Source organism: Marmota monax, unplaced genomic scaffold, assembly GCF_021218885.2.
Source record: "Marmota monax isolate L192 unplaced genomic scaffold, Marmota_monax_Labrador192_F-V1.1 WCK01_AAM20220418_F8-fsc00139, whole genome shotgun sequence".
Classification (NCBI taxonomy): domain Eukaryota; kingdom Metazoa; phylum Chordata; class Mammalia; order Rodentia; family Sciuridae; genus Marmota; species Marmota monax.
Genome location: NW_026695226.1, coordinates 1,057,105 through 1,075,775, shown reverse-complemented (window position 1 = coordinate 1,075,775; position 18,671 = coordinate 1,057,105). Strand labels below are relative to the sequence as shown.

The 18,671-nt window shown below is 39.9% G+C and overlaps 1 protein-coding gene across 1 annotated transcript; it reads left to right on the top strand.

Annotated features, from left to right (window-relative positions):
- Window positions 1–541: 541 nt before the first annotated feature.
- LOC124086881 (RNA-binding protein 12-like) lies at window positions 542–13,049 on the top strand. Its single transcript, XM_046435357.1, is given in 4 exon segments — window positions 542–2,359; window positions 2,361–2,707; window positions 2,709–2,872; window positions 12,733–13,049. Coding segments are annotated over 4 exon segments (2,646 nt in total).
- The last annotated feature ends 5,622 nt before the right edge of the window (window positions 13,050–18,671 follow it).

Sequence of the window (18,671 nt, the reverse complement as noted above, 5' to 3'; positions counted from 1 at the left end):
TTACAAAGGAACAGGTGAGCGTAGCTCCACCCATGGGGCTGTAGCAAGACACACCCATGCACAAGACACTGTCCCTCGAACCCAAGAAGGGTGGGGAAAGCTCTGCCACATTTCTGTGACTGAACACCTCAGCACCCAGCTGGGGAGTGTGACTCAGTCATGTGCAAGGTTGGTCTCCCACAATTATGGATTTCTAGATTCCTCCTACTGGGTATTTAGAAGGCACTGACAGCTATCTTTAAAATATATTTAAAAAAATTTCCACTATGAATTTTGTGAAGCAGTGTAGGAGGTGGTGGCTGCTGTGGGCTCCGGCCTCGGGGCTCAGGCACTGGAGCAGGGGTGGGGGTGGGGGTGGGGGTGGGTGGGAGTTGGGGGGGTTGGGGTGTAACTCAGGTCTGGGTTCTGGTGCCGCGTGAGTTCTCCCCATCTAAAAGCTGGATTAATTAATTGGTTGCCCACAGGATTGACTTGGCCTCTGCTTCTTGTTAAGAAAATATCTCTCTCTTGTTTTATCAGGTGTGTATGGTTTCAGTGCAGCATGGCTGAGGTCATCCGTTTGCAAGGTCTCCCAATTGTGGCAGGGACCATGGACATTTGCCACTTCTTCTCTGGATTGACCATTCCTGATGGGGGCGTGCATATTGTAGGGGGTGAACTGGATGAGGCTTTCATCGTTTTTGCCACTGATGAAGATGCAAGGCTTGGTATGATGCACACAGGTGGTACAATTAAAGGGTCAAAAGTAACACTATTGTTGAGTAGTAAAACGGAAATGCAGAATATGATTGAACTGAATCATAGGCGGTTTGAAACTGCCAACCTAGATATACCACCAGCAAATGCTAGTAGATCAGGACCACCACCTAGCTCAGGAATGAGTGGCAGGGTAAACTTGCCTACAACAGTACCTAACTTTAATAATCCTTCACCAAGTGTAGTTACTGCTACCACTTCTGTTCATGAAAGCAACAAAAACATATAGACATTTTCCACAGCCAGCATAGGAACTGCTCCTCTAAGTATGGGGGCTTCTTTTGGGAGCCCAACATTCAGCTCAACCATTCCAAGTACAGCCTCTCCAATGAACACAGTCCCACCACCACCTATTCCTCCAATCCCAGCAATGCCATCTTTGCCACCAATGCCATCCATTCCCCCAATACCAGTTCCTCCTCCAGTACCTACATTGCCCCCTTTGCTTCCTGTGCCCCCAATTCCACCAGTCCCTTCTGTGCCACCCATGACCCCACTGCCACCCATGTCAGGCATGCCACCCTTGAATCTGCCACCCATGGCACCTTTACCTGCTGGAATGAATGGCTCTGGAGCACCTATAAATCTGAACAATAACCTGAACCCTATGTTTTTGGGTCCTTTGAATCCTGTTAACCCTATCCAGATGAACTCTCAAAGCAGTGTGAAGCCTCTTCCCATCAACCTTGAAGATCTGTATGTCAGTGTTCATGGAATGCCCTTTTCTGCAATGGAAAATGATGTCAGAGAATTTTTCCATGGGCTTCATGTTGATGTGGTGCATTTGTTGTAAGATCTTGTAGGCCAAAATAATGAGAATGGATTGGTTAAGTTTCTCTCTCCTCAAGATACATTTGAAGCTTTGAAACGAAATAGAATGCTGATGATTCAACGCTATGTGGAAGTTAGCCCTGCCACAGAGAGACAGTGGGTAGCTGCTGGAGGACAAATCACTTTTAAGCAAAGTATGGGACCTTCTGGACAAACCCATCCCCCTCCTCAGACACTGCCCAGGTCAAAATCGCCCAGTGGGCAGAAAAGGTCAAGGTCAAGATCACCACATGAGGCTAGTTTTTGTGTTTACTTGAAAGGGCTGCCATTTGAAGCACAAAACAAACATGTCATTGATTTTTTTAAAAAGTTGGATATTGTGGAAGATAGTATTTATATAGCTTATGGACCCAATGGGAACGCAACTGGTGAAGGCTTCGTAGAGTTTAGGAATGAGGCTGACTATAAGGCTGCTCTGTGTCATCATAAACAATACATGGGCAATCGCTTTATTCAAGTTCATCCAATTACTAAGAAAGGTATGCTAGAAAAGATAGATACAATTCGAAAAAGACTCCAGAACTTCAGCTATGACCAGAGAGAAATGATGTTAAATCAAGAGGGGGATGTCAACTCTGCCAAAGTCTGTGCCCAAATAACAAATATTCCATTCAGCATTACCAAGATGGATGTTCTGCAGTTCCTGGAAAGAATCCCAGTGGATGAAAATGCAGTACATGTTCTTGTTGATAACAATGGGCAAGGTCTAGGACAAGCATTGGTACAGTTTAAAAATGAAGAAGATGCATATAAGTCTGAACACTTACACCGTAAAAAAACTTAATGGGAGAAAAGCATTTGTTCATGTAGTTACCCTAGAAGAAAAGATGGAGATTGAGAAAAATCCCCCTGCCCAAGGAAAAAAGGGCCTAAAGATGCCTGTCCTGGGTAATCCTGCAGTACCAGGAATGCCCAGTGCAGGAATGCCTGCTGCAGGCATGCCCACTGCTGGTATGTCTGCTGTGGGAATACCCTGTGCTGGCATGCCCACTGCGGGCATGCCTTCTGTGGGAATGCCCTCTGCAGGAATGCCTGGTGCTGGCATACCTGGTGCAGGAATGCCCACTGCAGGACTGCTTGGTGCGGACCTGCCTGCTGCGGGAATGCCTGGTGCAGGAATGCCCCGGTGCCAGAGGTGAAGAACATGCTTTCCTGACAGTAGGATCAAAGGAGGCCAACAATGGACCTCCATTCAACTTCCCTGGTAATTCTGGTGGATCAAATGCCCTTGGGCCACCACTGCCTCCTCCAGGATTAGGAGGGGCCTTTGGAGATGCTAGGCCTTGTCAGGGGCTAGAAGGAAATTCTCCTTCAAAGAATAGCCTGACATTTACAAGAAACAGCCCCCTGGGAGACATCCTGCCTGGGAGACATCCTGCAGCTACCTATCTCCCTGGAACATCCTGCGGTTATCAGGATCATCAGACATCTTGCAGCTGGCAGTTTTACCACCCACATCCAGCAATTGATGATTAGAGAGCTTCCCTATCCCCAGCATATTGATTCAAGTAAAAGAGAAGGTCTCTCAAGTTAGTCAGACAGAGGAAAAGATTCAACTAAAAGAGAAGACCTCTCAAGCTAGTCAGACAGAGAAAGAAAGTGTAAAACAGAAAAAGCCATCAGGGGGAAAGTTACAACAGGAGACTGCTACTAACACCTTTCTATCACCAGAGGGTGTAAGTGTCCAACCAACAGCACCACCTCTACAGGAGACTGCTACTAACACCTTTCTATCACCAGAGGACATAAGTGTCCAAATAACAAGGCCACCTCCATATGCTGGGAGGTCCCCAACCCCCGCAGTTGATAGTTGGGATCCTGAGACAAGATCTCAAATATTAACATGCCCTGTATTTGAGGCAGGAGGGCAGCGATTTTACCATGTTTTAAATTTAAAGAAAAAATTATGTAACATTACAGAAGGCACTAAAAGAAAACAATTTTCTTAACAGTTTACATTGTCTTCAAGAGAATTATTAAATATAATGAAAAGGAAAGGTGAAAGTAAACAAACAGATCTTTTAACCTTCTTTTTTGTTTACATATTAAAACAATCCTCAACAGTTGTTTACCCAATTCAAATTAAACCATATAAATCACGTGAAAAAAAAATTGGATCCATTTTATCATGAGCGCTCATCGTATATGATATATGGACATACGTACATTCAAACATATAACACAAAACACAAGTGTGCACACATAATATAATACATACAACACATAACATTATAGTAAAGGCCTTATAACTTTTTACAGGTGAAATCTCCATTGCAATGTTTAAAAACTCTATAGTCAAAAAATAGAACTGATCGGCAAAACATTAACCTAGGTCTGTATGAGCTCAAAAAACAAAATAGAACTTCATGATATGGCAAAGGGCAATAATAAAATAGATATTGAAAAAAGCATCCTGGTTCTGTTGCAGATGTAAGAATAGCCAAACTGGAGTTTTGGATATCAGTTGTTATGGATTTGAGCCAAATCATCTTCTTTTTGGTCTGTAGAAATCGCTTTAGTTAATCTTTCTGGAATCCAAATCGGCTGCTGTTCTCCCTGTGGAAACACATAAACAGACCCCTGACTCCAGACAATCACTGGGTCAGGACTTTGGTTAATCTCTCTGGAATCCAAATCGGCTGCTGTTCTCCTTGTGGAAACACACAAACAGAACTCCGACTCCAGACAATTACTGGGTCAGGACCTTTCCATTGTCCTGTTAGAATATCCTTCCAAAGTACCTTGGGCTTATGCACATTTTTTGAACACATATGCCTTTCCGCAGCACTAAGTCCTGATGAATCCAAATTTTAAAAGTTTAGAGTAAAAAGGGTTATTTTAAGTTTATCTTTGGGGAATATATACCCCTTCCCAATTCCATCTTTTTGCTTTAATAAGTACATTTTAATAGTTTGATGAGCTCTTTCAACTATGCCTTGTCCCTGCGGATTGTATGGAATTCTTGTTATGTGAGTAATGCCAAATAATGAGCAAAATTGTTTAAAAAAGGTGGAAGTATAACGAGGACCATTATCTGTTTTTAACTGCTTTGGAATGCCCACAGTGGCAAAATTTTGTAAGCAATAAGCTATAATATCTTTAGTTTTTTCTCCGGCATGAAGGGAGCCCATCAAAAATCTGGAAGAAGTATCAACTGTAACATGCAAATATTTTAATTTTCCAAATTCTGGCAAGTGTGTGATGTCCATCTGCCAAATATGGTTAGGTATCAGTCCTCTAGGATTGACTCCAAGATTAACTTGTGGTAAAAAGGTCATACAATTTTGACATTGTTTTATTATTTGTCTAGCTTGTTCCTTAGTTATTTTAAAACACTTTTGTAAAGTATTAGCATTGACATGGAACCTTTTATGAAAATTTGTAGCTTCTTCTAGTGTAGAGAAAATATGTATGTCATGTGTAGTTTTATCTGCTAAATCATTGCCCAAACTAAAGACTCCAGGCAATCCTGTATGTGCTCTGATATGTCCTATAAATAATGGATCTTTTCTGTCCCAGATTAGACTTTTATAGTGGAAAGCAGAGAGAAAATAGTAAAGGAAGGGGAAATCCTACCAGCATCTTCAAGGGATACTATAGCATTAACTATGTACTGACTATCAGAAAATAAATTAAATACAGAATCTTGAAACATCACAAAAGCTTGTAATACTGCATTAAGCTCTACCCTTTGAGCTGATTGTTTGGGTACTAAAAATGTAAAAGTTTGATCAGGGGTAACTACTGCTGCTGTACCATTATTTGACCCATCAGTGAATATATTTGGAGCATTCATGATAGGTGTTTTTCTTGTCATTTTTGGAAAAACTACAGGATTTGAAGACCAAAAAGACAATAAAGGATTAGATGGTAAGTGGTTATCAAATGAAACATTAGATTTACACATGATTATTGCCCAAGTATTTAACTCATTAGCTAACTCATCAATTTGATTCATAGTATATGGAGTAATAATTTTATTGGGAGAAATTCCAAACACTCCCTTCGCTGCTTTTATTCCTTTGAGTATTAATTGTCCTACAGCCTCAGGATACCTAGTAAGAATAATGTTAGGAGAATAAGATAAATGTATCCATAATAATGGACCTTCTTGCCAAAATACTCCTGTAGGAATATTTTTTGTTGGTAGTACAATAAATAATAAAGGCAAACTTATATCAATTCTATCCAAATGCATATTTTCCATATATGTTTCAATGATTTTTAATGCCTTTCTTGCTTCAGGCGTTAACATTCGGGGTGAATTTGGATCTGATGGACCTTTTAGGATATCAAATAAAGGTCCCAACTCTCCTGTTGGTATACCTAAATAAGGCCTTATCCAATTTATGTCTCCTAATAACTTTTGAAAGTCATTAAGTGACTTGAGTTGATCTACTCGTATTTGAATTTTTGGTGGACGGACCATGGTTGAGGATAATAGAACTCCTAAATAATTAATTGGAAAATTTAATTGTACTTTATCTATTGCTATCTCTAGATTATAATTTTTAATAAGTTTGTAAGTGTGGCATAACATTCTAGCAATGTGTTTTTATCTTTGTGTGCTAATAATACATCATCCATATAGTGAAATATTTGTAGTTCAGGATTTTGATTTCTAAGTGGCTGGATTAGTTTGTTAACATAAATTTGACACATAGTTGGGCTGTTAGCCATCCCTTGAGGGAGTACTTTCCATTCATATCTCTGATCAGGACCTTCATGATTCAGTGCAGGGATAGTAAATGCAAAACGTGGACTATCCTCAGGATGAATTGGAATTGAAAAAAAAACAATCTTTAATATCTATAACTAAAACATACCAGGTTTTTGGCAAAGCAGACAACTGAGGAATCCCTGATTGAGCAGGTCCCATAATAACCATCTCATTATTAATGGCTCTTAAATCTTGCAATAATCTCCATTTACCAGATTTCTTTTTGATGACAAAAATGGGAGTATTATGGGGAGATACAGAAGATTGTATATGTCCTTCCGCTAATTGTTGTTTGACCAGGTCATGGGCTGCTTGTATCTTTTCTTTAGTCAGGGGCCACTGAGGAACCCATACTGGTCTTTCTGATTTCCAAGTAATTTTTATTGTCTCAGTGGCCCTTTCTGAAAATCCAACCCACGTCTGTCTGTTCCTTGATCTATTTGTATTGGTGCTGCTATACCTTGTTCTTGTTTTTCTAATCTTTTTCCTTTCCTAAAACCTTGTCTAGTCATAATAGTGGGTGCATTTTGGTTGATGTTATTTGTTAATGTCAAATCTTATTGATCTAGGACATCTCGTCCCCATAAATTTAGGGAAGATGATCCAATACATATGGCTGTATAGTTCCTTCACATCCTTCAGGATCCTTCCAATCTAATACCATTGCACTTCTATGGGGATTAGTTGCCACTCCTAGGCCTCGAAGAATTTGAGTGGCTTGTTGTAATGGCCAATGTTTTGGCCATTCTTGACGAGAGATGATGCTAAGGTCTGCACCTGTATCCAATAGCCCATTAAATTCATGTCCTTGAATATTTAGTTTCAGCATGGGGCGAGAATCTAAATTTAAAGAAAGCATAGCCCAATCTACACCTGTGGAGCCTAATCCCTTGGAACCTCTTTCTACAGTACGACTGGAAAATTTATCATATAGGCTGGGTATTATTAGTAACTCTGCTATTCTATCTCCTGGTGAAATTACTGATATACCCTTTGGAGAGCTGGCTATAATTTTTATTTCACCTTCATAATCAGGATCAATTACCCCAGGACTTATCATAAGTCCTTTTAGAGTAGAAGAGCTGCGTCCCAATAATAAGCCTACTGTTCCTTTGGGAAGAGGTCCTTTCACCCCTGTGGGAATGATTTGAACTCCCATCTCTGGAGTTAGTACTGCTCTGGCGGAAGTGCAGATGTCCAACCCTGCGCTCCCTCTGGTTTGTCTGATGAGGGATCTGATGGACAATGTGTCCTGGGCACTACCCTGATGGCGTTGCTGGGTTCCTCCAGTGCTCCGTATATTTGTGGTTTTGGGCCCCGGAGCATTGGGCCCCCCTGTCCATTTTTTGGCAATGGAGCCCGATGCCTTTCTCCACGATATCGTGGATAAACACCTGGTCCTTGTTCGTTTTTTGATAATGGAGTACCCTCTATGGTGGTTTGAGAACGGCATTCATTAGCCCAATGTCTCCCTCTACGGCATCGTGGGCAAATACCTGGTATTCTATTCCTTTGATACCTAGTTTTGTTAAACCCTCCTCCAATGGGGCAATTCCTTTTAAAATGTCCTGTTTGTTCACAATTGTAGCATGTTCTTGGCCTGGCATCTAAAGCCTGTTTTACTGCAGCTGCCACAATTTGCCCTTGTTTATTAATGTCTCTGGCATCTAAAGCCTGTTTTACTGCAGCTGCCACAATTTGCCCTTGTTCATTAATGTCTCTACATAATTTAATATATGTGTTTAAATCTTCATGTTTCCATGGTCTAATGATATCTCTGCACCAACGATTCGCTTGCTCATAAGCCAGGTGTTTTAGTAATGGCATTGCTTGTTCTGTATTCCCAAAAACTCTGGTAGCTGTTTGAATAAGCCTATCTACAAATTCAGCATAAGGTTCATTAGCTCCTTGTATTACCTTAGATAATTGACCTTGTAAACCTCCATGTCCTTGTAAAGTCTTCCATGCCTTAATTGCATCTACAGCAATTTGTGCATATACACCAGGATCATATGCAATTTGTTGCTGCTGATCCTCATAAGGTCCCTTTCCTAACAACATATCTAGATTTCTCTGAGGATAACCAGCTGCTGCATTTCGCCTAGCCGTCTCCTTGCAAAATTCCTCATTGGCAACCTTCCATAACAGGCATTGTCCTCCATTTAGCACAGCTTTACACATATTAGCCCAGTCTGCTGGCGTCATGTTCAAGTTGTTAATGGATTCGACCATGCTTACAGTGAAGGGTGCTTGAGGACCATAGGTTGTTACAGCCTCTTTTAGCTGCTTCACTGTTTTGAAATTTAAAACATGGTAAAATCGCTGCCCTCCTGCCTCAAATACAGGGCATGTTAATATTTGAGATCTTGTCTCAGGATCCCAAGTATCAACTGCAGGGGTTGGGGACCTCCCAGCATATGGAGGTGGCCTTGTTATTTGGACACTTATGTCCTCTGGTGATAGAAAGGTGTTAGTAGCAGTCTCCTGTAGAGGTGGTGCTGTTGGTTGGACACTTACACCCTCTGGTGATAGAAAGGTGTTAGAAGCAGTCTCCTGTTGTAACTTTCCCCCTGATGGCTTTTTCTGTTTTACACTTTCTTTCTCTGTCTGACTAGCTTGAGAGGTCTTCTCTTTTAGTTGAATCTTTTCCTCTGTCTGACTAACTTGAGAGACCTTCTCTTTTACTTGAATCAATATGTCTTCTCCTTCCTCTACCATTGTCTGAACTGAAGGCTTCGGACTAAGCAAACAAGATATGAACATCCACAATGGCAATGTGCCAACTGGCAGAGTCCCTGGGCTTTTCTTTTCTATTCTTTTTAAATCTTCACCATGATGGTTCCATTGTTATATATTTAACAACTGCTCCTTAAAAAGCCATGGGCTACATTTTTGTATTGTATCAACGTATGCCCTGACTGTTCTTGATTTTACTGAGATGCCTGCTTCCTCTAACAATTTACTTAACACTCTTTCAGTTTGTTTTTTACTAATTTCTGATCCCATATTTCTACTATGATACAACCCAACAAGATGACACCAAACAAAACCGAGACAGAATGAAATAAAAAGGGAACAACAAAAAGTCATTATAGCCTTTCTATCCTCCTGACATGTGCATCCGTCCTTTCTCCCTATCTGTTCCTCAGACTTAAATAGTTTTTCCTCAGATGTGAGCGGTTTTTCTTCCATCTCACTCATCTCCAGGGACAGGCAACTTCAAACAAAAGTGAAGCAAAATAAAAGAGGAATCTTAAAATGGCTACCCATCCTCTCGCCCTGCCCTCAGGGGCGAGCAGTTTCACTTACCCTCAGTCGCTCCCCGTACGGGCCACCTAATGCCGCAGTCTGGCTGGGCACAATCAGGAGCCACTTGTCAAAAGAAACTAACTTTATTTTTAGAACCACACACGCCAAACAAAACAGCTTCTCAGGAAAAACCCTCAGAGCCTCAACTGCCACCACCGGCTTTCCACAAGCCTCTCTCTCCCACACAAGCTTCTCTCCACCTCCCACAATCCTCCTGCTCTCCAGGCCAATTGGCTGGGTCATGTGGGTGGAACCAAAAAAGTCCCCCAATGAGCAGCTCCGTGGTCTGAAAGGGCAGGGAAACAGCCCAATGAGCATCACAGCAGAGGAGCCAATCCGCCGGCAGCTGGAAGTTTGCTGGCAGCTGGAAGTTTGCTGGGGCCCCTTCGGCTGTGGCTCTCAACAGCTCTACTTAGGGCTTTTTCCCCCCCTTAGTTTAAATTCTCTAAAGATATGTCACATTATATTGTTAATGTACAGAATGGAAGACTGGGGAATTATCATGAAAAACAAATTTTTATCTTTTACATTGCTCTCTTGCCTTGGTTTAAAACATCCCCAACGTTTCCTACAAATCAATGTACTTATAGAGATCTGACCTTTAAAAGAAGTATATCCTGTTAAAAATTATGTAGTGCCTTTTTGGTGTTGCAAATCAGTAGAACACTGAAATAAAGTGTTGCCCTATAATTTAGAGTAGCAACAGTTTCACTTGTGAACATTGTGTACAATCAGAGGATGACAGTACAGGAGTTTTGTTTTAGGGAAAGGATTGTTCAAACTCAAAGAAGAGGTGGCTGCATTGTGGGTCTTTTTGATAATTCATGAACACAAATTTGATATGAAAGATCACTAGATACTGCTTCCTCAACTTAAAAAGCAACGTAATGTTTATATATGCTGTTTAATTTAAGCTGTTAAGTAATCTTTTCTCATTCCAAAGACAATGGGAAAAACTTCAGTGCTGCTTGGGAGTCTTGTTTTAACCACAGATAATTTTCCCCATTGGAAAGCTAACTATTTCTATTTTAGAAAAAAATGGGTTGTTTGAAGATGTAAGTCCTTTTTTCACAATTTATTTTGCTTATGTGCTCATACATTCTTATTAAATATTTCATACATTTTATTGCACTTACTTTATTATTTCTACATCTTAGGTAAATGCTGAAAAGGAGAATTTGATTTCATTGTTCATCAAAGTAAATAAATTTAATAGTGGTTTCTGTAGCAATTGGAAAGAACTATGTTTCATATTTCATTGAGCCACATCAGTGCTTGTTGTGAAATGTAATTAAATTGCTGTCTTAGAACTTGATTTTTGTGTAACTGAGACTTATTAACATAGTGCTAACTGCTAAACATACTGTTTATCTTCTGAGCATTGGAGTTTCAGGTTTAAAAAATTCTTGAAAATGTGTTCTGTGAAACCATCCATACCTCTCTTCTTACAAATTTTCTCCTAAGAACTAGGTTTGGTGTAGAATTGAATTTATATTATTTTCTTATTTGCTTTGTATGGTATGAAGGATTGTAAAGTTTTGCTCAAAGTTGTGTGCATTTGTAAGCACTATCATAGTATTCTCAATTTTATGTGTAAATTTTATTGTCTGTGTTAGGTGACTTTAACATTAATGGAAGAGCATCTTTTCCATTAGGTTTATTTTTTTTTCCTCCTACTGAGTTTTTATTATTCATTTTTCTTTGGGTTTAAAGGATTAGAGAAACTACAAAATAAATAAGCAAATTTGTAACTTTTCTGAAATTTAGTGAAAGATTTAATTTACAAGCCTAATTTGGAGGTATGTTCTGTGTTTACACTGTAGCTTGGATATACAATTATTAGTGGCTGGTTTTTGTTTTTGTTTTTTAATGCAACACAGTGTTAAGCGAAATGTAGTCCTGACTTTGTATTCCAAGTTGTTAAAACATTGACAATTAAAATTCAATTAGGAAACTTGTTATTCAGAATTTCATATAGTAATAATATTTAATATAGTTAAGGTCAGTCTTAACTCACCAGATGAAAATCTGGGACTGTATGGAAGTAATCAAACATGTACTTTTTAGGTGGAAAGAGTCACCTTGCATAAAAATGAGGAAGCATGACTTAAACTCACTCCATTTTTCTGGATTCTATGATTGTGCACAGGTGTGGGTCAAGTGTGTAAAAAGAAAATTCACTTAATTTTGAGAACACTTAAACAAGTGAAGAAAATGTAAAAGTTGCTGCTAGTTATACTTTTTGGAGAGAATTTCTGGCAGTGATTGCTTTAAAAATTATTTCCCACCCTCATAAAATTGCCACATTTAAATTGTTTTACTGGCAGTTCTATTAGTAGTCCAAACTTTAGAAACTACCCACAGTAAAATGGCTCATAGACCATATGTGCCCAGCATTGCCAGCAAATACTGCCTTGGCATCATTCAGCAGATTTTCTTTTGTTTATAAAGATGAAGTCTGAATACTGTTCAATAAACTTGTCACACATAAAAAAAAAAAATTCCACTATGGGCCATGAATAACTTTATTAAGAAACTTGACCTAATGTACTCCAAAGAGCCCCCATATCTTCCTATTATCATATTGGATTTCATTTTTCAAGATATGAAATGGATGGAGTGGGGTATAAGGTCCTATAACAATCAGATTACAGCGCCAGATATGAAACCCAAAAGTCATTTCCCATTTTTAAATTGCTTTTTAGAAGTCTTCTTTGTCACAAGTATTCTACCACTCAGGCAGAGTTTGGGTAGGAAAAGGGTTACAACCAAACCATGTTGTGAGAATCTAGGTATTGTGCTAACAACCAAGAAGAAAAATGTTACTTACATGGAGCAAAATTCCCTCCCAATTACAGAGACTAACAGATGATAGGTTTTTGTTGTTGTTTATTTCATTAATTGAGCTTTGTGATGGGAGTTTCTTTTAGGATTAAAGTGAGTACCACCCAGGTTCTCAGTTTGTGGTTTGGAACTTCCAAGAGGCCAGTGGAGTATAAAAATGCAAAAGGTACTCCCTGCTGAGTCCCACATACTTGGTGGTACCTGTTGTGAGTCCCACAGTGCCATGGGGCAGCACTTTCCCTGCTATGTGCCACCGGCCTGGAATTCTGCAGACCAGACGCCTGGGCCCTGGCTGTTGCCCTTCTATATCCACCAAGAGGAAAGCTCCTATGACAGCCAAGACTTTGACTGCAACCTGCTTTCCACACTGCAAGGGCATCTTCGCTGGGAACAGTCTGAACAAAGTGACTTTCCCAGTGCACAGGGTACCTTGTTCCAGGACACAGAGCCTCCTGTCCTGGACAGGGAATTCACAACCCAGACCAAGCCCCAGGTGTCTGGCCATCAACCACCTGATGGGGCTCCCTTGTCTTGTCCCAGGTGCACCTGTGACAGAAAGTCTGGAGCCCAAGACCTCTGGTGGTTGTGATCCTTATAAGAGTCCTCTTCCTCCTGTCCCTGCAAGCCACCATGGGACCAGCCAAGGCTGCTGGGAGTGGATCCAGGCCCTTCTGTGCAGGACTCCTTGAGACTGCTTGAATCTGCAACTTTTGGGGCCCAGCAGTGCTGAGATTTCCCTTATTTAAAGGAGCATTTTGGAACAGATTCTGTAACAGTAATGCTTGTGTCTGCTTCTACACCATGGAGGCTTCAGAGCTATTGTGCATGTTTCTTTTGTTTTTTTCAATAAAATTGTGCTAAAATGTGAAATTCTTGGGTGTAGTGTACTCCTGCTGGGTATTGGGGAAACAGGAGGCTCAGAACACTAGGTGCTGAGAGACCATATTCAGATCTAAGAAGGCCCATCCTCATTGCTGTTGCATTGCTTATTGGCATGGTGGGTTGGTGGCATCTTCTGGGTACAGGTCAGGTAGACAGGGCACTTTTGTATTGGGTGTTCTACAAGCACTACATCTTCAAGCAGACACAGAGCAGCCTTGAGAACCTATGTGAGAAATGATCTTATGTGTCAACCTGTCATCTGTTTTCCCCAAGGCTATTTCAGGGGTGCCTCCCAGTCTGAGTTACAGCTGCCACTACACACGTGACTGCACTCACTGTGAGGCCTCTTTATAGACCCCAGCATCTAGACCTCCAAACGCTGGGCTTAGGTATTCACCCATTGGCATAGATTTTCCAGAAGACTTCACCTAGAATATTTTGCTGCCAGGGGCCTTCCAAGGAACTCTACTAAAGCTGGCCTTATTGGAACCTTCTTTTCCTAGAGTTTTTAAAAGTTTCAACTTGAAATCATACTCTGTTTTTGACAACCTTATCAGATACATCCTCAATACTTTTAGATAACAAGGTACATCTCCAGTAGTTTTTTGTTCTTATTTTGACACATGATCTAGTAAACTTGCTGAAGCTTGTCTTGAATTTGTAATCCTTTTGCCTCAGCCTCCTAGGTCACTGAGATTACAAGCCTGTGTTACTCTGACATATATTGCAAGATTTATCTTTACAATTAATTTAGTACGCAGGCAGCTGGAGTACTGTTTCTCAGTGATATTTTACAAAATATCAAAATGGAGCTAAATTTTTGCTCCAGTGAAATAACTGAAAAAGAACAATTATGTAAAATAATTCTAATGAATATATGGCAAACGATTCTGCTCTGCTAAATGTTCGAAGGTCTTTAGTATATAACGCTGGGAAGAAAGTGGATTCAATAAGTTGTATAATTATGGCACCCTATTTGATCAGAATCAAAGCAAGGAATGACTTCAATTTGCATCAGAAACATTACACCCTGGAGCACTTGCCTAGCTTGGTTTTAAGTCAACACATGAGATGGTATTTCATAGGTTTTTAAGTCCAGATATGAAAGTATAATCACTTTGATTGATATTTATGTTTGTATTTGCACTTGGTATTGGTCTCCTGGGTTGAATTTTCACCCTGAGCTCTTTTCATATAATCATAGTTTGGCATTCTTATTTCATCTCAAAGGGCTCCCTCTCTCCCTCACTTTCCCCCTTCCTCCTTCCTTCTTTCCTTCCACCTTTCTTTTTTTTTTTTTTTTTTTTTCAGATACTGCACACAACTTTGATAGATCCCAAACTCCAGGATTAGGACAGTGACTTCTATTGCCAATGGAGTTCCAGACACTGACTTCTTCCTGGACTCAAGGTAGTTTCTTCTTCCTGAATCTTTTCCTCTGCTACATTTTCTTCTGGTACTCTAGAGCTCTATTCAGTGATGTCCTCCCTCCACCAAGGTTTCACCCAATTCTGACTGCTGGTATGTTCTTGCCTTAAAAGTACATGAGTGTTTCTCCTAGTGCAGAAAAAGTAATGATGCTTGGGGGCAGTGTGGACCTGGATTCTGGAAAGGATAGTTCAGATTACACTGGGTATCCAGAGTTCTTGACTGTTATGGTGCTAAGTGGAACCATATGAGGTCAAAGATTTGAAATCATAATTGAAAATTCAGCAAGACAACAGATTGGGATGAGTAATAGTGAAGAAAAAAATGAATGGATGTGAATGAGACAAAGAGGAAACAAAGTATATAAGAACTGGACACTTAATGCTTTTGAATGTACTAATTATTGACAATTAGATATAATCAATGGCATTCACACAAAATTAATTAGAAAAGTGCTGAAAATTACAGAACTCTTTTCAAATTCCCTCAGACAAATATATAATACTACTAGCTTCTTCAGTAGGAAAGATAAGGCTAGCCTCATTAATGTTAGACACAAGAAAAGTAAAAGAAACACACATTTAAATGGTATATTAGAAAGTGTTAAGAATTTTTTTTACAGGGTCCAGGGATGTAGGTCAGGGGTGGAGCACTTGCCTAGCATGCATGAGTCCCTGGATTTGATTACTACTCTATAAAAAAGAAGGAATTTTCATTATAATCCATGTTGTTAAAAAGTTGGCAAAAATATGTTCCTCAATACTAGTTTTTTGAAGGAGTTTGGTAGGATACTTGAATATGCAACATAGTCATGTGTACTAACAATTTTAAATATACTATTTGACATAGAAGTTCCACTTTTAAAATTTTATTCCATAGATTCATTCCCAGAAAAAAAAAAAAACTCTATGAACAAAAAAAAATATTGTTCTTTCATAGTACAAGATAAAAAGATCCAGTTTGGGCTGGGGATGTGGCTCAAGCAGTAATGTGCTCACCTGGCATGCGTGGGGCACTAGGTTCGATCCTCAGCACCACATAAAAATAAAATAAAGATGTTGTGTCCACCGAAAACTGAAAAATAAATATTAAAACACATTCTCTCTCTCTCTCTCTCTCTCTCTCTCTCTCTCTCTCTCTCTCTCTCTCTTTCTCTCTCTCTCCCCTCTCTTAAAAATAAAAAAAAGATTCATTTAGTTAGAAACAAGGCAACCCTTAGAAATCAAAAGGGAATAGATTATATAGAGGTTCTAGGACATATTAAATGTCCTTATAAGTCCAAGAGATAGAGAGTATTAAGGATTTTACATCTATGTACATGTTTATAGTAATGAAAACATGGCTTCCCATTGAAGTGGAATCATTCAGATTTTAAATCTCTAAACAAAGATAATGATGCTACATAATTTTACAGATTTTGTGTAGGACTCTTAATCTTTCATTTTCATTTCTTTCTGTGTCTTCCTGGAAATTATTCTAGTGAAATAAAATTTAAGGAATGCCTTTTTTAGCAAAATATTTGTAGAGTCACAAAAACTACAAAAATATACTGAGATTTTAGTCTGCAAAATGGATGCAAATGATATCAAAAGTAATTCAATTAAGAAGCTTATTAAATTATGAAATGGATGCAAAAGATACTGAAGATTATTAAAAGACAAACCTTTAAATCATACAAAGATTAGTTAAGGTTAGTTACAGATTAGTTAAGTAAAAGTGTCATAGTACAATTCAATGGGGGTCTAGTCAGGAGATACCTCCCTTCTCTTCCTGGTACATTCCCTAACTCAGACCAAAGCACTTGGCCTCTCCCTGTGCTACTTGTCAAAGGCTAAGCCTTCCTCAGGCTGGGGAATTGGAACAGAACCTGTAGCCCTCTGCCCCTCACTGGAACCCACCCTGACTCTTTGCCCCAGGCACACTTGTAGCTTCAGGGACTCATTCCTGCCTGGTATATTAGGGATTTGTGTTAGCAGCAGCTAGGGCTCTATCACTAGAGGGGCCAAATTATAAACCCACTTCAAAGCAGAATTCACTTGGTCCTGCATGGTTAAGATGAAACTTTGTGATGGAGTCTATACTTTTGTGTGTGTTCTTAGACTCCCAATGGTAAAAACTACTCCTCCTTGGATCTTTGTGACAAAAATTGTGACAGTAAAACCCACACTGTGGCTTCTTTCTCTCATAGATTTCTTCATGAATTATTTTCAATAAAAGATCTTGAGACTCTTGATTTTATTTCAGGAAAACAATACCATATAGAAAATAAGTGTGAACATAATCTCCAAGGACAGTCTTGCCCTAAAATTTAAAAAAAAAAAGGGGGGGGGGAGGCTGGGGTTGTGACTCAGTGACAGAGCACTCACGTAGCACATGAGAGGCTCTGGGTTAGAACCTCATCAGCACATAAAAATAAAAAATAAATAAATAAAAATAAATTTATTGTGTCCAACTACAAGTAAAATATATATATATATATATATATATATATATATATATATATATATATATATATATTTAAAGCATGATTCCTTTCAACGTAAGATTTCAAAATAGAGTTAGTGATTGTGAAAGTCAGCCAGCTTTGTTTACTACCTCTATGCAATTGACCATTATCAATCTCTAAAATGTCTGTAATTCCAGCTACTCAGGAGGTTGAGGCAAGAGGATCACAAGTTTCAGTTTAGCTTCAGTAATTTAATGAGGCCACATGCAACTTAGTGAGACTTTCTCTTAAAAGATAAAAACAGCAGAGGATGTGTTATGCTTGAATTCGGGACCCCCAAAGACCACCAGAGACCCAAGATCGATGTAAGCAGCAAAGAGGTGTTTATTGCGAGCTAGCTTGGTCCTCCGCGCACACACACAGCAACTGATGACGCTGAGAGGCCCCGAGCCCAGGGTTTGCAGCAGTTTTATACATTCTTTGGAGAGGGCAGGGACTTCACTATACATCATAGCAAATCATCACACACCGCGGGAAAATCAAATAACAACTCTAAAACATGATTAGCACATTCACTGGCGGGAACAAGTTGGGTAGGGGTGATTGTCAGTACAAAAGGGGTATTCATTTGAACTAATTGGTTTAAGCCAAGAGGGGTGTATGTGCTGAACTACATGGTTTCCCAACTTGTTATCATCCACCATAAACTGCTGGGAGGGTTATCTGGCATCCCCGGTATTTCCCTGTCTCATGCTGATTGGTGGCTGCTAGGGGGCTGCTATGGATCCCCACCTAGCCTGACTGAGTCAGGGACACCTGGCGCAGCAGATCTCTCCTGTAGATAAACAACTTAGCAGGGTGGGAATGTGCCTAGGAGTGCTCTGTGTGTTTTTCCAAGGACAAAGGTCATGTCCCTTCGTTGGACAGGCTTTGCTCTGAGGTAGAGGCTGGTTTTTCAGATGTAACTCAGTGTTAAGGTGTTTTGGGCCCCTCTCAATTCTCTGCTCCTGTGTAATAACATATTCTGTTAGTACAGTACTCTCAGATCCTCAAAGACAGCTCCCTGCTCTGTGTAAGCCCAGTGAGGCAGTTCACATCTCCGCAGCTCTGGAGGTACTGGCAGGAGTGACAGCTCAGTGCAGGAAAATTATCCAGTGTCCAGGCACACACCTGTTCTGGGTTCAGGACTTGTGGCATGTTGGTCTCTGGACATGCTCTCCTGGGAGTCAGGGATCCTGAGGTTGACAGACAGACTGCCATAGTTTCAGCTTCCCTACCAGACCAAGGTGTGTAGCTGGTCTAGGAAAAGGAGCAAATGATTCAATCCAAAACAAAAATAAATAAACCAACCATATAAAGTAATTACTGTGTTCAATTCTGCACACCATTTTGTTTTTTCCAGTCATGCTACTGATTGAGTCTTAGGTTTTACAACTGAGCATCTTCTTAGTCCTT